Source organism: Ammospiza caudacuta, chromosome Z (assembly GCF_027887145.1).
Source record: "Ammospiza caudacuta isolate bAmmCau1 chromosome Z, bAmmCau1.pri, whole genome shotgun sequence".
NCBI classification, from domain to species: domain Eukaryota; kingdom Metazoa; phylum Chordata; class Aves; order Passeriformes; family Passerellidae; genus Ammospiza; species Ammospiza caudacuta.
The window spans coordinates 6448112-6473539 of NC_080632.1; the positions used below are offsets into that span (position 1 = coordinate 6448112).

Consider the following 25428-nt stretch of genomic DNA (forward strand, 5'->3'; position numbering starts at 1 on the left):
CACCTGCACTCCAGGCTCCAAGGCACTTGCCAAAACTCCAGACTTCATCACTAAATGCATCAACAGAAACTTGCCCCCACTGATTTTGCCTCACCAGGAGGCTTCCCTAACCACTCACTTTCTTTCTTTGGCAACATGGAATGAGAATGGCCCCACACAGCATCATACATATAGCAACCATCTCCTTGAGTTTAATCAAAAGCCAAAAGGTAACGGGGCCAAAAGACTCTGTAGAACTAAAGATTAACTCAAGAATACTGCAGAGCACTCTCACAAGCCACCCACACCTTTCCAACAAGGGAAAACAACCAAAGCCCTCGAACCTCCAGCACTACCACCTGTGCCCTCGGCCATAGCACTGCAGAAGGCCAGAGATAGAGCTTCCCTGTGCCAAGCAGCCAGATGCTCTCCCACAGGCACCAGCCCTTGGGGGCCTCAACATCACAGGTCTAAGGCCAAGTTCTGCTGTCGCTGCCTGCAGGATATCCCGAGCTCCTGGCAGTACTCCAGCACTCAGCATCCTCAGCCAGCAATACGAAGTGCTGGCTGCTCCAAAAGTTGCACCTCTGCCTTGCTCTAAAGACAGCACCACATACAACTGGCACTTACGGGCTCAGGATATCCAGGCTCTGCTGTGACCCCTGATGGAAACGTGAGCTCTTCCGCCTCAATTTGCTCCTCCTGGGCTTCTTCTCCAGGAGCAGCGGGAGCCAGAGGAGAGACAGCTCTTGGTTCTGTCAGCTGTGGCAGGGAGAGAAGCATGAAGGACAAGTTATCAACTCTTATTCAGAACCTCATTTCTTTTCAGATCTACCACCACATCTTCTAAGGAGAAATCAGAACATTCCGTTGCGACATAGGGTATGAAAGTCCCACAGACCAAGTTAAAACGGGCCCGTTAAAGAGAACTGTGGGTGTTCATGAGGTTGATATTCCTCCCTGGCTGCTATCAGCAATCAACCTTGTTTCTGCAAAACAGAACTTTTAATTCTTGAATGCTCTGAAATGGAAAAGCAGGAAAACGACAGCAACGCCTTTACTGCTGCTGCTGCAGACACGGAAAACTCCAACAGGATCACCATCTCATCCAGGGCTGGAAAGGGCCAGGTGACATTGTGCAGAGTAATCTTTGGTTGCTGGAAAAAGGGAAAACTAACAGGGAAACCTCTCCTAGAAAAACAACAAGCCAAAAAGTCACAAGAGTGAAGTGTCACCCACTCCAGTGTTGAAAGCACTTGGTTCCACTGAGGGCATGTTTAGTAGGGAAACAGCCCGTGTGGTGAGTACTGTCACATAGGGATTGTTGGAAGTCTGCTGAAGGTCCCTCCTATGCCTCCCATTGTCCAGGCTAAAGCTCCCTCAGCACCTCCTCACTGGGCCTCTGAAGCCTTGCCCAGCTCCTGTGTCCTTCTGTGCACATGCTGAAGCCCATCAGTGACTTTCTGCTTCCCAGGGCCCACAACTGCACACAGCACTCCAGCTGTGGCCGCAGTGCTCCCCAGCACAGGGCCACGCTCGCTGCCCTGCTCCTGCTGCCCCACTGCTGCTGACACAGCCCACCATGCCCTTGGCCTTCTTGGACACCTGGTCCCAGGCTGGCTCTTCTTCAGCTGATCTTCTACCACACCCCTGGGTCTTTTGGACCCACACAGCTCCCCAGCCGCAGAGTTGCACATTTGACTTCAAATACAGCATCACCCATTTCTAGATGGCCTTCCTCTTCTGAGCAACATAAGAAAACAGTCAAGGACTTGCAGCTTCACCTGCACTCCAGGCTCCAAGGCACTTGCCAAAACTCCAGACTTCATCACTAAATGCATCAACAGAAACTTGCCCCCACTGATTTTGCCTCACCAGGAGGCTTCCCTAACCACTCACTTTCTTTCTTTGGCAACATGGAATGAGAATGGCCCCACACAGCTTCATACATATAGCAACCATCTCCTTGAGTTTAATCAAAAGCCAAAAGATAACGGGGCCAAAAGACTCTGTAGAACTAAAGATTAACTCAAGAATACTGCAGAGCACTCTCACAAGCCACCCACACCTTTCCAACAAGGGAAAACAACCAAAGCCCTCGAACCTCCAGCACTACCACCTGTGCCCTCGGCCATAGCACTGCAGAAGGCCAGAGATAGAGCTTCCCTGTGCCAAGCAGCCAGATGCTCTCCCACAGGCACCAGCCCTTGGGGGCCTCAACATCACAGGTCTAAGGCCAAGTTCTGCTGTCGCTGCCTGCAGGATATCCCGAGCTCCTGGCAGCACTCCAGCACTCAGCATCCTCAGCCAGCAATACGAAGTGCTGGCTGCTCCAAAAGTTGCACCTCTGCCTTGCTCTAAAGACAGCACCACATACAACTGGCACTTACGGGCTCAGGATATCCAGGCTCTGCTGTGACCCCTGATGGAAACGTGAGCTCTTCCGCCTCAATTTGCTCCTCCTGGGCTTCTTCTCCAGGAGCAGCGGGAGCCAGAGGAGAGACGGCTCTTGGTTCTGTCAGCTGTGGCAGGGAGAGAAGCATGAAGGACAAGTTATCAACTCTTATTCAGAACCTCATTTCTTTTCAGATCTACCACCACATCTTCTAAGGAGAAATCAGAACATTCCGTTGCGACATAGGGTATGAAAGTCCCACAGACCAAGTTAAAACGGGCCCGTTAAAGAGAACTGTGGGTGTTCATGAGGTTGATATTCCTCCCTGGCTGCTATCAGCAATCAACCTTGTTTCTGCAAAACAGAACTTTTAATTCTTGAATGCTCTGAAATGGAAAAGCAGGAAAACGACAGCAACGCCTTTACTGCTGCTGCTGCAGACACGGAAAACTCCAACAGGATCACCATCTCATCCAGGGCTGGAAAGGGCCAGGTGACATTGTGCAGAGTAATCTTTGGTTGCTGGAAAAAGGGAAAACTAACAGGGAAACCTCTCCTAGAAAAACAACAAGCCAAAAAGTCACAAGAGTGAAGTGTCACCCACTCCAGTGTTGAAAGCACTTGGTTCCACTGAGGGCATGTTTAGTAGGGAAACAGCCCGTGTGGTGAGTACTGTCACATAGGGATTGTTGGAAGTCTGCTGAAGGTCCCTCCTATGCCTCCCATTGTCCAGGCTAAAGCTCCCTCAGCACCTCCTCACTGGGCCTCTGAAGCCTTGCCCAGCTCCTGTGTCCTTCTGTGCACATGCTGAAGCCCATCAGTGACTTTCTGCTTCCCAGGGCCCACAACTGCACACAGCACTCCAGCTGTGGCCGCAGTGCTCCCCAGCACAGGGCCACGCTCACTGCCCTGCTCCTGCTGCCCCACTGCTGCTGACACAGCCCACCATGCCCTTGGCCTTCTTGGACACCTGGTCCCAGGCTGGCTCTTCTTCAGCTGATCTTCTACCACACCCCTGGGACTTTTGGACCCACACAGCTCCCCAGCCGCAGAGTTGCACATTTGACTTCAAATACAGCATCACCCATTTCTAGATGGCCTTCCTCTTCTGAGCAACATAAGAAAACAGTCAAGGACTTGCAGCTTCACCTGCACTCCAGGCTCCAAGGCACTTGCCAAAACTCCAGACTTCATCACTAAATGCATCAACAGAAACTTGCCCCCACTGATTTTGCCTCACCAGGAGGCTTCCCTAACCACTCACTTTCTTTCTTTGGCAACATGGAATGAGAATGGCCCCACACAGCTTCATACATATAGCAACCATCTCCTTGAGTTTAATCAAAAGCCAAAAGATAACGGGGCCAAAAGACTCTGTAGAACTAAAGATTAACTCAAGAATACTGCAGAGCACTCTCACAAGCCACCCACACCTTTCCAACAAGGGAAAACAACCAAAGCCCTCGAACCTCCAGCACTACCACCTGTGCCCTCGGCCATAGCACTGCAGAAGGCCAGAGATAGAGCTTCCCTGTGCCAAGCAGCCAGATGCTCTCCCACAGGCACCAGCCCTTGGGGGCCTCAACATCACAGGTCTAAGGCCAAGTTCTGCTGTCGCTGCCTGCAGGATATCCTGAGCTCCTGGCAGCACTCCAGCACTCAGCATCCTCAGCCAGCAACACGAAGTGCTGGCTGCTCCAAAAGTTGCACCTCTGCCTTGCTCTAAAGACAGCACCACATACAACTGGCACTTACGGGCTCAGGATATCCAGGCTCTGCTGTGACCCCTGATGGAAACGTGAGCTCTTCCGCCTCAATTTGCTCCTCCTGGGCTTCTTCTCCAGGAGCAGCGGAAGCCAGAGGAGAGACGGCTCTTGGTTCTGTCAGCTGTGGCAGGGAGAGAAGCATGAAGGACAAGTTATCAACTCTTATTCAGAACCTCATTTCTTTTCAGATCTACCACCACATCTTCTAAGGAGAAATCAGAACATTCCGTTGCGACATAGGGTATGAAAGTCCCACAGACCAAGTTAAAACGGGCCCGTTAAAGAGAACTGTGGGTGTTCATGAGGTTGATATTCCTCCCTGGCTGCTATCAGCAATCAACCTTGTTTCTGCAAAACAGAACTTTTAATTCTTGAATGCTCTGGAATGGAAAAGCAGGAAAACGACAGCAACGCCTTTACTGCTGCTGCTGCAGACACGGAAAACTCCAACAGGATCACCATCTCATCCAGGGCTGGAAAGGGCCAGGTGACATTGTGCAGAGTAATCTTTGGTTGCTGGAAAAGGGGAAAACTAACAGGGAAACCTCTCCTAGAAAAACAACAAGCCAAAAAGTCACAAGAGTGAAGTGTCACCCACTCCAGTGTTGAAAGCACTTGGTTCCACTGAGGGCATGTTTAGTAGGGAAACAGCCCGTGTGGTGAGTACTGTCACATAGGGATTGTTGGAAGTCTGCTGAAGGTCCCTCCTATGCCTCCCATTGTCCAGGCTAAAGCTCCCTCAGCACCTCCTCACTGGGCCTCTGAAGCCTTGCCCAGCTCCTGTGTCCTTCTGTGCACATGCTGAAGCCCATCAGTGACTTTCTGCTTCCCAGGGCCCACAACTGCACACAGCACTCCAGCTGTGGCCGCAGTGCTCCCCAGCACAGGGCCACGCTCGCTGCCCTGCTCCTGCTGCCCCACTGCTGCTGACACAGCCCACCATGCCCTTGGCCTTCTTGGACACCTGGTCCCAGGCTGGCTCCTCTTCAGCTGATCTTCTACCACACCCCTGGGACTTTTGGACCCACACAGCTCCCCAGCCGCAGAGTTGCACATTTGACTTCAAATACAGCATCACCCATTTCTAGATGGCCTTCCTCTTCTGAGCAACATAAGAAAACAGTCAAGGACTTGCAGCTTCACCTGCACTCCAGGCTCCAAGGCACTTGCCAAAACTCCAGACTTCATCACTAAATGCATCAACAGAAACTTGCCCCCACTGATTTTGCCTCACCAGGAGGCTTCCCTAACCACTCACTTTCTTTCTTTGGCAACATGGAATGAGAATGGCCCCACACAGCTTCATACATATAGCAACCATCTCCTTGAGTTTAATCAAAAGCCAAAAGATAACGGGGCCAAAAGACTCTGTAGAACTAAAGATTAACTCAAGAATACTGCAGAGCACTCTCACAAGCCACCCACACCTTTCCAACAAGGGAAAACAACCAAAGCCCTCGAACCTCCAGCACTACCACCTGTGCCCTCGGCCATAGCACTGCAGAAGGCCAGAGATAGAGCTTCCCTGTGCCAAGCAGCCAGATGCTCTCCCACAGGCACCAGCCCTTGGGGGCCTCAACATCACAGGTCAAAGGCCAAGTTCTGCTGTCGCTGCCTGCAGGATATCCCGAGCTCCTGGCAGTACTCCAGCACTCAGCATCCTCAGCCAGCAATACGAAGTGCTGGCTGCTCCAAAAGTTGCACCTCTGCCTTGCTCTAAAGACAGCACCACATACAACTGGCACTTACGGGCTCAGGATATCCAGGCTCTGCTGTGACCCCTGATGGAAACGTGAGCTCTTCCGCCTCAATTTGCTCCTCCTGGGCTTCTTCTCCAGGAGCAGCGGGAGCCAGAGGAGAGACAGCTCTTGGTTCTGTCAGCTGTGGCAGGGAGAGAAGCATGAAGGACAAGTTATCAACTCTTATTCAGAACCTCATTTCTTTTCAGATCTACCACCACATCTTCTAAGGAGAAATCAGAACATTCCGTTGCGACATAGGGTATGAAAGTCCCACAGACCAAGTTAAAACGGGCCCGTTAAAGAGAACTGTGGGTGTTCATGAGGTTGATATTCCTCCCTGGCTGCTATCAGCAATCAACCTTGTTTCTGCAAAACAGAACTTTTAATTCTTGAATGCTCTGAAATGGAAAAGCAGGAAAACGACAGCAACGCCTTTACTGCTGCTGCTGCAGACACGGAAAACTCCAACAGGATCACCATCTCATCCAGGGCTGGAAAGGGCCAGGTGACATTGTGCAGAGTAATCTTTGGTTGCTGGAAAAAGGGAAAACTAACAGGGAAACCTCTCCTAGAAAAACAACAAGCCAAAAAGTCACAAGAGTGAAGTGTCACCCACTCCAGTGTTGAAAGCACTTGGTTCCACTGAGGGCATGTTTAGTAGGGAAACAGCCCGTGTGGTGAGTACTGTCACATAGGGATTGTTGGAAGTCTGCTGAAGGTCCCTCCTATGCCTCCCATTGTCCAGGCTAAAGCTCCCTCAGCACCTCCTCACTGGGCCTCTGAAGCCTTGCCCAGCTCCTGTGTCCTTCTGTGCACATGCTGAAGCCCATCAGTGACTTTCTGCTTCCCAGGGCCCACAACTGCACACAGCACTCCAGCTGTGGCCGCAGTGCTCCCCAGCACAGGGCCACGCTCGCTGCCCTGCTCCTGCTGCCCCACTGCTGCTGACACAGCCCACCATGCCCTTGGCCTTCTTGGACACCTGGTCCCAGGCTGGCTCTTCTTCAGCTGATCTTCTACCACACCCCTGGGTCTTTTGGACCCACACAGCTCCCCAGCCGCAGAGTTGCACATTTGACTTCAAATACAGCATCACCCATTTCTAGATGGCCTTCCTCTTCTGAGCAACATAAGAAAACAGTCAAGGACTTGCAGCTTCACCTGCACTCCAGGCTCCAAGGCACTTGCCAAAACTCCAGACTTCATCACTAAATGCATCAACAGAAACTTGCCCCCACTGATTTTGCCTCACCAGGAGGCTTCCCTAACCACTCACTTTCTTTCTTTGGCAACATGGAATGAGAATGGCCCCACACAGCTTCATACATATAGCAACCATCTCCTTGAGTTTAATCAAAAGCCAAAAGATAACGGGGCCAAAAGACTCTGTAGAACTAAAGATTAACTCAAGAATACTGCAGAGCACTCTCACAAGCCACCCACACCTTTCCAACAAGGGAAAACAACCAAAGCCCTCGAACCTCCAGCACTACCACCTGTGCCCTCGGCCATAGCACTGCAGAAGGCCAGAGATAGAGCTTCCCTGTGCCAAGCAGCCAGATGCTCTCCCACAGGCACCAGCCCTTGGGGGCCTCAACATCACAGGTCTAAGGCCAAGTTCTGCTGTCGCTGCCTGCAGGATATCCTGAGCTCCTGGCAGCACTCCAGCACTCAGCATCCTCAGCCAGCAACACGAAGTGCTGGCTGCTCCAAAAGTTGCACCTCTGCCTTGCTCTAAAGACAGCACCACATACAACTGGCACTTACGGGCTCAGGATATCCAGGCTCTGCTGTGACCCCTGATGGAAACGTGAGCTCTTCCGCCTCAATTTGCTCCTCCTGGGCTTCTTCTCCAGGAGCAGCGGGAGCCAGAGGAGAGACGGCTCTTGGTTCTGTCAGCTGTGGCAGGGAGAGAAGCATGAAGGACAAGTTATCAACTCTTATTCAGAACCTCATTTCTTTTCAGATCTACCACCACATCTTCTAAGGAGAAATCAGAACATTCCGTTGCGACATAGGGTATGAAAGTCCCACAGACCAAGTTAAAACGGGCCCGTTAAAGAGAACTGTGGGTGTTCATGAGGTTGATATTCCTCCCTGGCTGCTATCAGCAATCAACCTTGTTTCTGCAAAACAGAACTTTTAATTCTTGAATGCTCTGAAATGGAAAAGCAGGAAAACGACAGCAACGCCTTTACTGCTGCTGCTGCAGACACGGAAAACTCCAACAGGATCACCATCTCATCCAGGGCTGGAAAGGGCCAGGTGACATTGTGCAGAGTAATCTTTGGTTGCTGGAAAAAGGGAAAACTAACAGGGAAACCTCTCCTAGAAAAACAACAAACCAAAAAGTCACAAGAGTGAAGTGTCACCCACTCCAGTGTTGAAAGCACTTGGTTCCACTGAGGGCATGTTTAGTAGGGAAACAGCCTGTGTGGTGAGTACTGTCACATAGGGATTGTTGGAAGTCTGCTGAAGGTCCCTCCTATGCCTCCCATTGTCCAGGCTAAAGCTCCCTCAGCACCTCCTCACTGGGCCTCTGAAGCCTTGCCCAGCTCCTGTGTCCTTCTGTGCACATGCTGAAGCCCATCAGTGACTTTCTGCTTCCCAGGGCCCACAACTGCACACAGCACTCCAGCTGTGGCCGCAGTGCTCCCCAGCACAGGGCCACGCTCACTGCCCTGCTCCTGCTGCCCCACTGCTGCTGACACAGCCCACCATGCCCTTGGCCTTCTTGGACACCTGGTCCCAGGCTGGCTCTTCTTCAGCTGATCTTCTACCACACCCCTGGGACTTTTGGACCCACACAGCTCCCCAGCCGCAGAGTTGCACATTTGACTTCAAATACAGCATCACCCATTTCTAGATGGCCTTCCTCTTCTGAGCAACATAAGAAAACAGTCAAGGACTTGCAGCTTCACCTGCACTCCAGGCTCCAAGGCACTTGCCAAAACTCCAGACTTCATCACTAAATGCATCAACAGAAACTTGCCCCCACTGATTTTGCCTCACCAGGAGGCTTCCCTAACCACTCACTTTCTTTCTTTGGCAACATGGAATGAGAATGGCCCCACACAGCTTCATACATATAGCAACCATCTCCTTGAGTTTAATCAAAAGCCAAAAGATAACGGGGCCAAAAGACTCTGTAGAACTAAAGATTAACTCAAGAATACTGCAGAGCACTCTCACAAGCCACCCACACCTTTCCAACAAGGGAAAACAACCAAAGCCCTCGAACCTCCAGCACTACCACCTGTGCCCTCGGCCATAGCACTGCAGAAGGCCAGAGATAGAGCTTCCCTGTGCCAAGCAGCCAGATGCTCTCCCACAGGCACCAGCCCTTGGGGGCCTCAACATCACAGGTCTAAGGCCAAGTTCTGCTGTCGCTGCCTACAGGATATCCTGAGCTCCTGGCAGCACTCCAGCACTCAGCATCCTCAGCCAGCAACACGAAGTGCTGGCTGCTCCAAAAGTTGCACCTCTGCCTTGCTCTAAAGACAGCACCACATACAACTGGCACTTACGGGCTCAGGATATCCAGGCTCTGCTGTGACCCCTGATGGAAACGTGAGCTCTTCCGCCTCAATTTGCTCCTCCTGGGCTTCTTCTCCAGGAGCAGCGGGAGCCAGAGGAGAGACGGCTCTTGGTTCTGTCAGCTGTGGCAGGGAGAGAAGCATGAAGGACAAGTTATCAACTCTTATTCAGAACCTCATTTCTTTTCAGATCTACCACCACATCTTCTAAGGAGAAATCAGAACATTCCGTTGCGACATAGGGTATGAAAGTCCCACAGACCAAGTTAAAACGGGCCCGTTAAAGAGAACTGTGGGTGTTCATGAGGTTGATATTCCTCCCTGGCTGCTATCAGCAATCAACCTTGTTTCTGCAAAACAGAACTTTTAATTCTTGAATGCTCTGGAATGGAAAAGCAGGAAAACGACAGCAACGCCTTTACTGCTGCTGCTGCAGACACGGAAAACTCCAACAGGATCACCATCTCATCCAGGGCTGGAAAGGGCCAGGTGACATTGTGCAGAGTAATCTTTGGTTGCTGGAAAAAGGGAAAACTAACAGGGAAACCTCTCCTAGAAAAACAACAAGCCAAAAAGTCACAAGAGTGAAGTGTCACCCACTCCAGTGTTGAAAGCACTTGGTTCCACTGAGGGCATGTTTAGTAGGGAAACAGCCCGTGTGGTGAGTACTGTCACATAGGGATTGTTGGAAGTCTGCTGAAGGTCCCTCCTATGCCTCCCATTGTCCAGGCTAAAGCTCCCTCAGCACCTCCTCACTGGGCCTCTGAAGCCTTGCCCAGCTCCTGTGTCCTTCTGTGCACATGCTGAAGCCCATCAGTGACTTTCTGCTTCCCAGGGCCCACAACTGCACACAGCACTCCAGCTGTGGCCGCAGTGCTCCCCAGCACAGGGCCACGCTCGCTGCCCTGCTCCTGCTGCCCCACTGCTGCTGACACAGCCCACCATGCCCTTGGCCTTCTTGGACACCTGGTCCCAGGCTGGCTCTTCTTCAGCTGATCTTCTACCACACCCCTGGGTCTTTTGGACCCACACAGCTCCCCAGCCGCAGAGTTGCACATTTGACTTCAAATACAGCATCACCCATTTCTAGATGGCCTTCCTCTTCTGAGCAACATAAGAAAACAGTCAAGGACTTGCAGCTTCACCTGCACTCCAGGCTCCAAGGCACTTGCCAAAACTCCAGACTTCATCACTAAATGCATCAACAGAAACTTGCCCCCACTGATTTTGCCTCACCAGGAGGCTTCCCTAACCACTCACTTTCTTTCTTTGGCAACATGGAATGAGAATGGCCCCACACAGCTTCATACATATAGCAACCATCTCCTTGAGTTTAATCAAAAGCCAAAAGATAACGGGGCCAAAAGACTCTGTAGAACTAAAGATTAACTCAAGAATACTGCAGAGCACTCTCACAAGCCACCCACACCTTTCCAACAAGGGAAAACAACCAAAGCCCTCGAACCTCCAGCACTACCACCTGTGCCCTCGGCCATAGCACTGCAGAAGGCCAGAGATAGAGCTTCCCTGTGCCAAGCAGCCAGATGCTCTCCCACAGGCACCAGCCCTTGGGGGCCTCAACATCACAGGTCTAAGGCCAAGTTCTGCTGTCGCTGCCTGCAGGATATCCCGAGCTCCTGGCAGCACTCCAGCACTCAGCATCCTCAGCCAGCAATACGAAGTGCTGGCTGCTCCAAAAGTTGCACCTCTGCCTTGCTCTAAAGACAGCACCACATACAACTGGCACTTACGGGCTCAGGATATCCAGGCTCTGCTGTGACCCCTGATGGAAACGTGAGCTCTTCCGCCTCAATTTGCTCCTCCTGGGCTTCTTCTCCAGGAGCAGCGGGAGCCAGAGGAGAGACGGCTCTTGGTTCTGTCAGCTGTGGCAGGGAGAGAAGCATGAAGGACAAGTTATCAACTCTTATTCAGAACCTCATTTCTTTTCAGATCTACCACCACATCTTCTAAGGAGAAATCAGAACATTCCGTTGCGACATAGGGTATGAAAGTCCCACAGACCAAGTTAAAACGGGCCCGTTAAAGAGAACTGTGGGTGTTCATGAGGTTGATATTCCTCCCTGGCTGCTATCAGCAATCAACCTTGTTTCTGCAAAACAGAACTTTTAATTCTTGAATGCTCTGAAATGGAAAAGCAGGAAAACGACAGCAACGCCTTTACTGCTGCTGCTGCAGACACGGAAAACTCCAACAGGATCACCATCTCATCCAGGGCTGGAAAGGGCCAGGTGACATTGTGCAGAGTAATCTTTGGTTGCTGGAAAAGGGGAAAACTAACAGGGAAACCTCTCCTAGAAAAACAACAAGCCAAAAAGTCACAAGAGTGAAGTGTCACCCACTCCAGTGTTGAAAGCACTTGGTTCCACTGAGGGCATGTTTAGTAGGGAAACAGCCCGTGTGGTGAGTACTGTCACATAGGGATTGTTGGAAGTCTGCTGAAGGTCCCTCCTATGCCTCCCATTGTCCAGGCTAAAGCTCCCTCAGCACCTCCTCACTGGGCCTCTGAACCCTTGCCCAGCTCCTGTGTCCTTCTGTGCACATGCTGAAGCCCATCAGTGACTTTCTGCTTCCCAGGGCCCACAACTGCACACAGCACTCCAGTTGTGGCCGCAGTGCTCCCCAGCACAGGGCCACGCTCGCTGCCCTGCTCCTGCTGCCCCACTGCTGCTGACACAGCCCACCATGCCCTTGGCCTTCTTGGACACCTGGTCCCAGGCTGGCTCTTCTTCAGCTGATCTTCTACCACACCCCTGGGACTTTTGGACCCACACAGCTCCCCAGCCGCAGAGTTGCACATTTGACTTCAAATACAGCATCACCCATTTCTAGATGGCCTTCCTCTTCTGAGCAACATAAGAAAACAGTCAAGGACTTGCAGCTTCACCTGCACTCCAGGCTCCAAGGCACTTGCCAAAACTCCAGACTTCATCACTAAATGCATCAACAGAAACTTGCCCCCACTGATTTTGCCTCACCAGGAGGCTTCCCTAACCACTCACTTTCTTTCTTTGGCAACATGGAATGAGAATGGCCCCACACAGCTTCATACATATAGCAACCATCTCCTTGAGTTTAATCAAAAGCCAAAAGATAACGGGGCCAAAAGACTCTGTAGAACTAAAGATTAACTCAAGAATACTGCAGAGCACTCTCACAAGCCACCCACACCTTTCCAACAAGGGAAAACAACCAAAGCCCTCGAACCTCCAGCACTACCACCTGTGCCCTCGGCCATAGCACTGCAGAAGGCCAGAGATAGAGCTTCCCTGTGCCAAGCAGCCAGATGCTCTCCCACAGGCACCAGCCCTTGGGGGCCTCAACATCACAGGTCTAAGGCCAAGTTCTGCTGTCGCTGCCTGCAGGATATCCTGAGCTCCTGGCAGCACTCCAGCACTCAGCATCCTCAGCCAGCAACACGAAGTGCTGGCTGCTCCAAAAGTTGCACCTCTGCCTTGCTCTAAAGACAGCACCACATACAACTGGCACTTACGGGCTCAGGATATCCAGGCTCTGCTGTGACCCCTGATGGAAACGTGAGCTCTTCCGCCTCAATTTGCTCCTCCTGGGCTTCTTCTCCAGGAGCAGCGGGAGCCAGAGGAGAGACGGCTCTTGGTTCTGTCAGCTGTGGCAGGGAGAGAAGCATGAAGGACAAGTTATCAACTCTTATTCAGAACCTCATTTCTTTTCAGATCTACCACCACATCTTCTAAGGAGAAATCAGAACATTCCGTTGCGACATAGGGTATGAAAGTCCCACAGACCAAGTTAAAACGGGCCCGTTAAAGAGAACTGTGGGTGTTCATGAGGTTGATATTCCTCCCTGGCTGCTATCAGCAATCAACCTTGTTTCTGCAAAACAGAACTTTTAATTCTTGAATGCTCTGAAATGGAAAAGCAGGAAAACGACAGCAACGCCTTTACTGCTGCTGCTGCAGACACGGAAAACTCCAACAGGATCACCATCTCATCCAGGGCTGGAAAGGGCCAGGTGACATTGTGCAGAGTAATCTTTGGTTGCTGGAAAAAGGGAAAACTAACAGGGAAACCTCTCCTAGAAAAACAACAAGCCAAAAAGTCACAAGAGTGAAGTGTCACCCACTCCAGTGTTGAAAGCACTTGGTTCCACTGAGGGCATGTTTAGTAGGGAAACAGCCCGTGTGGTGAGTACTGTCACATAGGGATTGTTGGAAGTCTGCTGAAGGTCCCTCCTATGCCTCCCATTGTCCAGGCTAAAGCTCCCTCAGCACCTCCTCACTGGGCCTCTGAAGCCTTGCCCAGCTCCTGTGTCCTTCTGTGCACATGCTGAAGCCCATCAGTGACTTTCTGCTTCCCAGGGCCCACAACTGCACACAGCACTCCAGCTGTGGCCGCAGTGCTCCCCAGCACAGGGCCACGCTCGCTGCCCTGCTCCTGCTGCCCCACTGCTGCTGACACAGCCCACCATGCCCTTGGCCTTCTTGGACACCTGGTCCCAGGCTGGCTCTTCTTCAGCTGATCTTCTACCACACCCCTGGGACTTTTGGACCCACACAGCTCCCCAGCCGCAGAGTTGCACATTTGACTTCAAATACAGCATCACCCATTTCTAGATGGCCTTCCTCTTCTGAGCAACATAAGAAAACAGTCAAGGACTTGCAGCTTCACCTGCACTCCAGGCTCCAAGGCACTTGCCAAAACTCCAGACTTCATCACTAAATGCATCAACAGAAACTTGCCCCCACTGATTTTGCCTCACCAGGAGGCTTCCCTAACCACTCACTTTCTTTCTTTGGCAACATGGAATGAGAATGGCCCCACACAGCTTCATACATATAGCAACCATCTCCTTGAGTTTAATCAAAAGCCAAAAGATAACGGGGCCAAAAGACTCTGTAGAACTAAAGATTAACTCAAGAATACTGCAGAGCACTCTCACAAGCCACCCACACCTTTCCAACAAGGGAAAACAACCAAAGCCCTCGAACCTCCAGCACTACCACCTGTGCCCTCGGCCATAGCACTGCAGAAGGCCAGAGATAGAGCTTCCCTGTGCCAAGCAGCCAGATGCTCTCCCACAGGCACCAGCCCTTGGGGGCCTCAACATCACAGGTCTAAGGCCAAGTTCTGCTGTCGCTGCCTGCAGGATATCCTGAGCTCCTGGCAGCACTCCAGCACTCAGCATCCTCAGCCAGCAACACGAAGTGCTGGCTGCTCCAAAAGTTGCACCTCTGCCTTGCTCTAAAGACAGCACCACATACAACTGGCACTTACGGGCTCAGGATATCCAGGCTCTGCTGTGACCCCTGATGGAAACGTGAGCTCTTCCGCCTCAATTTGCTCCTCCTGGGCTTCTTCTCCAGGAGCAGCGGGAGCCAGAGGAGAGACGGCTCTTGGTTCTGTCAGCTGTGGCAGGGAGAGAAGCATGAAGGACAAGTTATCAACTCTTATTCAGAACCTCATTTCTTTTCAGATCTACCACCACATCTTCTAAGGAGAAATCAGAACATTCCGTTGCGACATAGGGTATGAAAGTCCCACAGACCAAGTTAAAACGGGCCCGTTAAAGAGAACTGTGGGTGTTCATGAGGTTGATATTCCTCCCTGGCTGCTATCAGCAATCAACCTTGTTTCTGCAAAACAGAACTTTTAATTCTTGAATGCTCTGAAATGGAAAAGCAGGAAAACGACAGCAACGCCTTTACTGCTGCTGCTGCAGACACGGAAAACTCCAACAGGATCACCATCTCATCCAGGGCTGGAAAGGGCCAGGTGACATTGTGCAGAGTAATCTTTGGTTGCTGGAAAAAGGGAAAACTAACAGGGAAACCTCTCCTAGAAAAACAACAAGCCAAAAAGTCACAAGAGTGAAGTGTCACCCACTCCAGTGTTGAAAGCACTTGGTTCCACTGAGGGCATGTTTAGTAGGGAAACAGCCCGTGTGGTGAGTACTGTCACATAGGGATTGTTGGAAGTCTGCTGAAGGTCCCTCCTATGCCTCCCATTGTCCAGGCTAAAGCTCCCTCAGCACCTCCTCACTGGGCCTCTGAAGCCTTGCCCAGCTCCTGTGTCCTTCTGTGCACATGCTGAAGCCCATCAGTGACTTTCTGCTTCCCAGGGCCCACAACTGCACACAGCACTCCAGCTGTGGCCGCAGTGCTCCCCAGCACAGGGCCACGCTCGCTGCCCTGCTCCTGCTGCCCCACTGCTGCTGACACAGCCCACCATGCCCTTGGCCTTCTTGGACACCTGGTCCCAGGCTGGCTCTTCTTCAGCTGATCTTCTACCACACCCCTGGGACTTTTGGACCCACACAGCTCCCCAGCCGCAGAGTTGCACATTTGACTTCAAATACAGCATCACCCATTTCTAGATGGCCTTCCTCTTCTGAGCAACATAAGAAAACAGTCAAGGACTTGCAGCTTCACCTGCACTCCAGGCTCCAAGGCACTTGCCAAAACTCCAGACTTCATCACTAAATGCATCAACAGAAACTTGCCCCCACTGATTTTGCCTCACCAGGAGGCTTCCCTAACCACTCACTTTCTTTCTTTGGCAACATGGAATGAGAATGGCCCCACACAGCTTCATACATATAGCAACCATCTCCTTGAGTTTAATCAAAAGCCAAAAGATAACGGGGCCAAAAGACTCTGTAGAACTAAAGATTAACTCAAGAATACTGCAGAGCACTCTCACAAGCCACCCACACCTTTCCAACAAGGGAAAACAACCAAAGCCCTCGAACCTCCAGCACTACCACCTGTGCCCTCGGCCATAGCACTGCAGAAGGCCAGAGATAGAGCTTCCCTGTGCCAAGCAGCCAGATGCTCTCCCACAGGCACCAGCCCTTGGGGGCCTCAACATCACAGGTCTAAGGCCAAGTTCTGCTGTCGCTGCCTGCAGGATATCCCGAGCTCCTGGCAGCACTCCAGCACTCAGCATCCTCAGCCAGCAATACGAAGTGCTGGCTGCTCCAAAAGTTGCACCTCTGCCTTGCTCTAAAGACAGCACCACATACAACTGGCACTTACGGGCTCAGGATATCCAGGCTCTGCTGTGACCCCTGATGGAAACGTGAGCTCTTCCGCCTCAATTTGCTCCTCCTGGGCTTCTTCTCCAGGAGCAGCGGGAGCCAGAGGAGAGACGGCTCTTGGTTCTGTCAGCTGTGGCAGGGAGAGAAGCATGAAGGACAAGTTATCAACTCTTATTCAGAACCTCATTTCTTTTCAGATCTACCACCACATCTTCTAAGGAGAAATCAGAACATTCCGTTGCGACATAGGGTATGAAAGTCCCACAGACCAAGTTAAAACGGGCCCGTTAAAGAGAACTGTGGGTGTTCATGAGGTTGATATTCCTCCCTGGCTGCTATCAGCAATCAACCTTGTTTCTGCAAAACAGAACTTTTAATTCTTGAATGCTCTGAAATGGAAAAGCAGGAAAACGACAGCAACGCCTTTACTGCTGCTGCTGCAGACACGGAAAACTCCAACAGGATCACCATCTCATCCAGGGCTGGAAAGGGCCAGGTGACATTGTGCAGAGTAATCTTTGGTTGCTGGAAAAGGGGAAAACTAACAGGGAAACCTCTCCTAGAAAAACAACAAGCCAAAAAGTCACAAGAGTGAAGTGTCACCCACTCCAGTGTTGAAAGCACTTGGTTCCACTGAGGGCATGTTTAGTAGGGAAACAGCCCGTGTGGTGAGTACTGTCACATAGGGATTGTTGGAAGTCTGCTGAAGGTCCCTCCTATGCCTCCCATTGTCCAGGCTAAAGCTCCCTCAGCACCTCCTCACTGGGCCTCTGAACCCTTGCCCAGCTCCTGTGTCCTTCTGTGCACATGCTGAAGCCCATCAGTGACTTTCTGCTTCCCAGGGCCCACAACTGCACACAGCACTCCAGCTGTGGCCGCAGTGCTCCCCAGCACAGGGCCACGCTCACTGCCCTGCTCCTGCTGCCCCACTGCTGCTGACACAGCCCACCATGCCCTTGGCCTTCTTGGACACCTGGTCCCAGGCTGGCTCTTCTTCAGCTGATCTTCTACCACACCCCTGGGACTTTTGGACCCACACAGCTCCCCAGCCGCAGAGTTGCACATTTGACTTCAAATACAGCATCACCCATTTCTAGATGGCCTTCCTCTTCTGAGCAACATAAGAAAACAGTCAAGGACTTGCAGCTTCACCTGCACTCCAGGCTCCAAGGCACTTGCCAAAACTCCAGACTTCATCACTAAATGCATCAACAGAAACTTGCCCCCACTGATTTTGCCTCACCAGGAGGCTTCCCTAACCACTCACTTTCTTTCTTTGGCAACATGGAATGAGAATGGCCCCACACAGCTTCATACATATAGCAACCATCTCCTTGAGTTTAATCAAAAGCCAAAAGATAACGGGGCCAAAAGACTCTGTAGAACTAAAGATTAACTCAAGAATACTGCAGAGCACTCTCACAAGCCACCCACACCTTTCCAACAAGGGAAAACAACCAAAGCCCTCGAACCTCCAGCACTACCACCTGTGCCCTCGGCCATAGCACTGCAGAAGGCCAGAGATAGAGCTTCCCTGTGCCAAGCAGCCAGATGCTCTCCCACAGGCACCAGCCCTTGGGGGCCTCAACATCACAGGTCTAAGGCCAAGTTCTGCTGTCGCTGCCTGCAGGATATCCTGAGCTCCTGGCAGCACTCCAGCACTCAGCATCCTCAGCCAGCAACACGAAGTGCTGGCTGCTCCAAAAGTTGCACCTCTGCCTTGCTCTAAAGACAGCACCACATACAACTGGCACTTACGGGCTCAGGATATCCAGGCTCTGCTGTGACCCCTGATGGAAACGTGAGCTCTTCCGCCTCAATTTGCTCCTCCTGGGCTTCTTCTCCAGGAGCAGCGGGAGCCAGAGGAGAGACGGCTCTTGGTTCTGTCAGCTGTGGCAGGGAGAGAAGCATGAAGGACAAGTTATCAACTCTTATTCAGAACCTCATTTCTTTTCAGATCTACCACCACATCTTCTAAGGAGAAATCAGAACATTCCGTTGCGACATAGGGTATGAAAGTCCCACAGACCAAGTTAAAACGGGCCCGTTAAAGAGAACTGTGGGTGTTCATGAGGTTGATATTCCTCCCTGGCTGCTATCAGCAATCAACCTTGTTTCTGCAAAACAGAACTTTTAATTCTTGAATGCTCTGAAATGGAAAAGCAGGAAAACGACAGCAACGCCTTTACTGCTGCTGCTGCAGACACGGAAAACTCCAACAGGATCACCATCTCATCCAGGGCTGGAAAGGGCCAGGTGACATTGTGCAGAGTAATCTTTGGTTGCTGGAAAAGGGGAAAACTAACAGGGAAACCTCTCCTAGAAAAACAACAAGCCAAAAAGTCACAAGAGTGAAGTGTCACCCACTCCAGTGTTGAAAGCACTTGGTTCCACTGAGGGCATGTTTAGTAGGGAAACAGCCCGTGTGGTGAGTACTGTCACATAGGGATTGTTGGAAGTCTGCTGAAGGTCCCTCCTATGCCTCCCATTGTCCAGGCTAAAGCTCCCTCAGCACCTCCTCACTGGGCCTCTGAAGCCTTGCCCAGCTCCTGTGTCCTTCTGTGCACATGCTGAAGCCCATCAGTGACTTTCTGCTTCCCAGGGCCCACAACTGCACACAGCACTCCAGCTGTGGCCGCAGTGCTCCCCAGCACAGGGCCACGCTCGCTGCCCTGCTCCTGCTGCCCCACTGCTGCTGACACAGCCCACCATGCCCTTGGCCTTCTTGGACACCTGGTCCCAGGCTGGCTCTTCTTCAGCTGATCTTCTACCACACCCCTGGGACTTTTGGACCCACACAGCTCCCCAGCCGCAGAGTTGCACATTTGACTTCAAATACAGCATCACCCATTTCTAGATGGCCTTCCTCTTCTGAGCAACATAAGAAAACAGTCAAGGACTTGCAGCTTCACCTGCACTCCAGGCTCCAAGGCACTTGCCAAAACTCCAGACTTCATCACTAAATGCATCAACAGAAACTTGCCCCCACTGATTTTGCCTCACCAGGAGGCTTCCCTAACCACTCACTTTCTTTCTTTGGCAACATGGAATGAGAATGGCCCCACACAGCTTCATACATATAGCAACCATCTCCTTGAGTTTAATCAAAAGCCAAAAGATAACGGGGCCAAAAGACTCTGTAGAACTAAAGATTAACTCAAGAATACTGCAGAGCACTCTCACAAGCCACCCACACCTTTCCAACAAGGGAAAACAACCAAAGCCCTCGAACCTCCAGCACTACCACCTGTGCCCTCGGCCATAGCACTGCAGAAGGCCAGAGATAGAGCTTCCCTGTGCCAAGCAGCCAGATGCTCTCCCACAGGCACCAGCCCTTGGGGGCCTCAACATCACAGGTCTAAGGCCAAGTTCTGCTGTCGCTGCCTGCAGGATATCCCGAGCTCCTGGCAGCACTCCAGCACTCAGCATCCTCAGCCAGCAATACGAAGTGCTGGCTGCTCCAAAAGTTGCACCTCTGCCTTGCTCTAAAGACAGCACCACATACAACTGGCACTTACGGGCTCAGGATATCCAGGCTCTGCTGTGACCCCTGATGGAAACGTGAGCTCTTCCGCCTCAATTTGCTCCTCCTGGGCTTCTTCTCCAGGAGCAGCGGGAGCCAGAGGAGAGACGGCTCTTGGTTCTGTCAGCTGTGGCAGGGAGAGAAGCATGAAGGACAAGTTATCAACTCTTATTCAGAACCTCATTTCTTTTCAGATCTACCACCACATCTTCTAAGGAGAAATCAGAACATTCCGTTGCGACATAGGGTATGAAAGTCCCACAGACCAAGTTAAAACGGGCCCGTTAAAGAGAACTGTGGGTGTTCATGAGGTTGATATTCCTCCCTGGCTGCTATCAGCAATCAACCTTGTTTCTGCAAAACAGAACTTTTAATTCTTGAATGCTCTGAAATGGAAAAGCAGGAAAACGACAGCAACGCCTTTACTGCTGCTGCTGCAGACACGGAAAACTCCAACAGGATCACCATCTCATCCAGGGCTGGAAAGGGCCAGGTGACATTGTGCAGAGTAATCTTTGGTTGCTGGAAAAAGGGAAAACTAACAGGGAAACATCTCCTAGAAAAACAACAAGCCAAAAAGTCACAAGAGTGAAGTGTCACCCACTCCAGTGTTGCAAGCAATTGGTTCCACTGAGGGCATGTTTAGTAGGGAAACAGCCCGTGTGGTGAGTACTGTCACATAGGGATTGTTGGAAGTCTGCTGATGGTCCCTCCTATGCCTCCCATTGTCCAGGTTAAAGCTCCCTCAGCACCTCCTCACTGGGCCTCTGAAGCCTTGCCCAGCTCCTGTGTCCTTCTGGGCACATGCTGAAGCCCATCAGTGACTTTCTGCTTCCCAGGGCCCACAGCTGCACACAGCACTCCAGCTGTGGCCGCAGTGCTCCCCAGCACAGGGCCACGCTCGCTGCCCTGCTCCTGCTGCCCCACTGCTGCTGACACAGCCCACCATGCCCTTGGCCTTCTTGGACACCTGGTCCCAGGCTGGCTCTTCTTCAGCTGATCTTCTACCACACCCCTGGGTCTTTTGGACCCACACAGCTCCCCAGCCGCAGAGTTGCACATTTGACTTCAAATACAGCATCACCCATTTCTAGATGGCCTTCCTCTTCTGAGCAACATAAGAAAACAGTCAAGGACTTGCAGCTTCACCTGCACTCCAGGCTCCAAGGCACTTGCCAAAACTCCAGACTTCATCACTAAATGCATCAACAGAAACTTGCCCCCACTGATTTTGCCTCACCAGGAGGCTTCCCTAACCACTCACTTTCTTTCTTTGGCAACATGGAATGAGAATGGCCCCACACAGCTTCATACATATAGCAACCATCTCCTTGAGTTTAATCAAAAGCCAAAAGATAACGGGGCCAAAAGACTCTGTAGAACTAAAGATTAACTCAAGAATACTGCAGAGCACTCTCACAAGCCACCCACACCTTTCCAACAAGGGAAAACAACCAAAGCCCTCGAACCTCCAGCACTACCACCTGTGCCCTCGGCCATAGCACTGCAGAAGGCCAGAGATAGAGCTTCCCTGTGCCAAGCAGCCAGATGCTCTCCCACAGGCACCAGCCCTTTGGGGCCTCAACATCACACGTCAAAGCTCAAATTTTCTGTCGCTGTCATTGTGCCACATCTGGCACTTATGGGCTCAGGATATCGAAGCTCTCCTTCGACCAATGATTGAAGGTGGCACTCATTCACCTGAGTTTCCACCTCTTTGGATTCTTCTCCAGGAGCAGCAGGAGTCAGGGGAGAGACGGCTGTTGGTTCTCTCAGCTGTGGCAAGAGAGAAACATGAGGCACATGCTGTCACCTATCATTCACAAAGTCATTTCTTGTCACATTTACCACCACATCTTTTAAGGAGAAATCAGGAACTTTGATAGGAATGGAATTTTAATCACCCTGACTGATGTATAATTGGCTGATTCAAACACACTGTAAATTTCTCTGATTTGTATCTTCGACCCTGCCTACTATCAGATAGTAATTTTCTATTTGTAAAACAGTGCTTCTAATTCTTTGAAGTTCTGAAATGTAAAAGGAGGAATTAGGCAGTGATGCCTTTATTTTTGCTGCTGCTGTCATCAAAATAGACTTGTTTCTGGCCTTCCAAGCTTGCCCTCTCCGCTCTATTGCCACTAGCCAAGCTCTCAGCTTGTTTTACAATTCCTAAAGACCATGAACATGAAATCTCCATTTCTCACTCACCTCACGATCAGCATCTCTGAATACACGCTTCAGGTGACCTGTAATGGGGAAGGGAAAATGAACAAGATGCTGTGAGAAACCTGCTGAATCCCACAGAATGAGTCAACCCAAACAGAGATTTCCCATTTCACAACTTCTCTCCAGGAGACACATTTCATTCAGAGCCAGCAAGAGATCAGGACAATACTCTTGGTTGTGCATACACTTTGGCCTGTTTTGCCAGTAAATGAATACAAACACACGCTTCTCCTGTTCTACTAAACACATCAAGCAGCTTTTTTTATCCTCTCCCTCAGGTACTTTTTAAAAAAAATCAGTTGCATGCACTAATTCTCATTAATTCTTTTGCTGGAAACAGTTGCCCAGAAAAGCTTCCCCAAAATCCTCCTGAGCTGTAGCAGCTCTATTGTGAAACAGCAGAGCAGCAGCTCCAGGGTTCTGGAGTAGACACTCACTGCTTTGGAATTTGCATTTCCTTGCAAAGGGAACCACTGTTTTAGCACTCAGTAAAAGATCAAGTTACACAGTCAAATCCTTTCAGGAGAAAATTTAGAAAGAAAGAAGCTTTTCCTAAATTCTGGGAACAACTGCAGAGTTTTAGGAGGCCATCCAAGAAGGTCCCCCATTCTACATTTCCAAAGGTGTCTTCCAATTCCAGTAATCTGAGGAAATGACAGACTCTGCTGCCACAAACTCTCCTGTGGAGGGAACGGAAGCCCTGCAGGTTTTCTTGCAAATGCTGCCCCTGTGGCTACAGACACCCCCTTTTCAACTGAACGACTTGAAAGAATGTTCACCAAACGAGTGGCATTCTAATGTTCTTCCTGTTTCAGAATCAGAAACTCGGTCACTGAGAAAGCAGGAAGACATACAAAAGCCAAGTTAGGTTACACCCAGGGAAAACCTCTGCTTACGTGCCAGCCGAGTCAGGTAATATGCAGAATAATAAAGTGCATAAGCAGCGAAAATTGCAGCAGTGACTTTCTCCATCCCTGTGGCACTCGTCTACAACTCTGCCGGCTGTGCTCACACAGTAGAAAAAACAATGCTTTTGTCAATGCACAGCTGTCCAATGACAAATGGCTTAACTAAGAGGATGCTCCTGCTCTCAGCAAGACCTATGGCTGCTCCCCTGTGCACCCAGGCAACCTTTTGATGTCACCACGACAACGTGGAAACCATGCCCTGACATCACAAAGCAATGTTCTGTGTTTCTCTGTGAATTTATGTCAAGCAATAACCAACCCTCCCTACAGCAAACTCAAAGTAGTCTAGAAAGTTCTCCTCTGTCAAAAAGCAGCATAAATTCCCCTCATGAGCCAAAACCTGTTGTTCAAGAGATCCAAGAGGAACTCGAAGAGTGCACAAAGCACCTACAGCCTGGACCCCAATTGAGCACTCAGATAGGACCCAAGCAAAGAAAACCAGACCAAGAAAATGGCCCACAGCATTGCACAGAACCAGGAGAGAAGCCACTGCTGGCATAACAGCTGAAATCATTCCTAAAAAATCTCCCCACATATTTGCACATTTATTGGACATGCCCAGGGCCCTGGTGCATGTACATCTCTGCCTTTATTCCTCTTTGGAAGCAGTAGAACTGGCAGCATCTGCCTGCATGCAGGAGCTGCTCCAGGCTGGGAACGCGACTGGCGGTGCTGATTTCCAGAGGCTTCTGTGTGCCAGGGGAAGCCAAGGCAGGAGCGGGTTGAACGGTGCTGCTGCTGCTGCTGCTCTGTGCCAGAGAGCCCCGGCTGGGCAGGGCACGGTGGCCACTGCGCTGGGGGCTCTTTCTCTTGCCAGAGCTGGGCACACCTGGAACAAGGCATGACAACTGGTGGGCAAGCCAAGGGCTTTCTGGGGCTGCTCTGCTCTGCACACACCCAGGACACCTTGGCTCCCAAAAAAGGTCCACCAGAGGAAAACATAAGGTGAAAATGTTTCATTTTGACCTTTCTTACCTGCTAACAGAAGTTGCCAAAATGAAAGTTTCCAAGCAGGGCCCAATCCCTGCTGCCAGCTCAGGGTTAGAAAAGTGGCATTACTGTATTTTAGTGCTCGATGCATAGGGAATCACTTCTCTGACATATGTACACCCAGCAATCTCGCTTACTACTTTGTAACCATGGAATTAAGATATATTCAATACTTTGTGGAAACTCACACGCTAAACAATACCCCAATTTATCACACACATTTCTATCACTTCTCAGAATTTATTGACATCAGAGCAGGAGCGTTCTGTAGCTCCTTGATGGTCACTGTCACAGGTTCAGGAGGAGACCCATGCACAAAAGAACCTAAGCCACAATCGGGCCTGCAAAGCAAATAAAACATACCAACCCCTGGATTCCCAAAATCTGCTGAGCAGGAAGAGATGGATTGTGGTGCTTGGCACCAGGGGCAGGTAGGCAGTGCACTTCCAGGACATCCCCTGGATCAAAATGCTGTGCATCTCATCCTTCTCACCCCTCCACCCCAGAACCAGGCCCTGTATCTCCTGTTCAGGAGTGGAATTTTCCCAGTGACAGCATCAGCCCACACATGGCCGGTGTGTGAGATGAGGCCATGATGGCTCAGGATACCGACTCCCTGCCACCAAGGGCTCCATTATGCACTGCTCCCCTTTCAAAGCTTGACTGCCCACCGATTGACCAATACATTGTTTCTCTTTCAAGGGTGTCTGGCTTGACTATATCATGCTTGTATCCCCAGTCATCTGTCCTGGTTTTGCTGAATAATAAATTTTGCACCTTTAAGACTTGTTCCAAGAGGGAAGGGGGGGAAGAGAAGAAGCAAGGAGTTTCTTTTCAGAAACTGCACTCACTCCTCCACATTCCTGCTCCTGCACTGTGATGTCTGCGGATGGACAGACAGCAGGACAGAGTTCGCCTTTGCTTTTAGGACGTTTTGGCTAGCTGAAGTAAAGAAGTTCTCTGGACTGTGGGGTTTTTTCCCATTTTCTTTGGACCTGTTTAGACCTTCTCCAGACTGAACACCAGAAGAGCACTGGCAGCTCAAACCTGTGACACACCAATACGGGTCTGGGCTGCAGCATTTCCAGCACCACAGGGACTGACAGGAGACTGAGTGAGCTGAGCCACAGCCCACGGAGGAGACTTTCTGAGTTTGTCTTTCTTTTGGAGTGGCAAGAGGTTCTATTGTTTAATATTGTTTAGGTTTTATTGCTTAATAAACAGTTTTTTCCACTCTCCTCCAAGGAGGTATTTTTTCCCAAACCGG

At 50.8% G+C, this 25428-nt stretch overlaps 1 protein-coding gene across 1 annotated transcript in view; it reads right to left on the reverse strand.

Moving 5' to 3' along the window:
- LOC131571266 (serine/threonine-protein kinase PAK 3-like) overlaps window positions 1–24796 on the reverse strand; it is a 55400-nt gene extending 30604 nt beyond the window's left edge. Inside the window, 4 exon segments of the mRNA XM_058823916.1 lie at window positions 20027–20101; window positions 22186–22223; window positions 23100–23317; window positions 24771–24796. Coding sequence (XP_058679899.1) covers window positions 20027–20101; window positions 22186–22223; window positions 23100–23317; window positions 24771–24796 — 357 coding nt within the window.
- Between the last annotated feature and the right edge of the window lie 632 nt (window positions 24797–25428).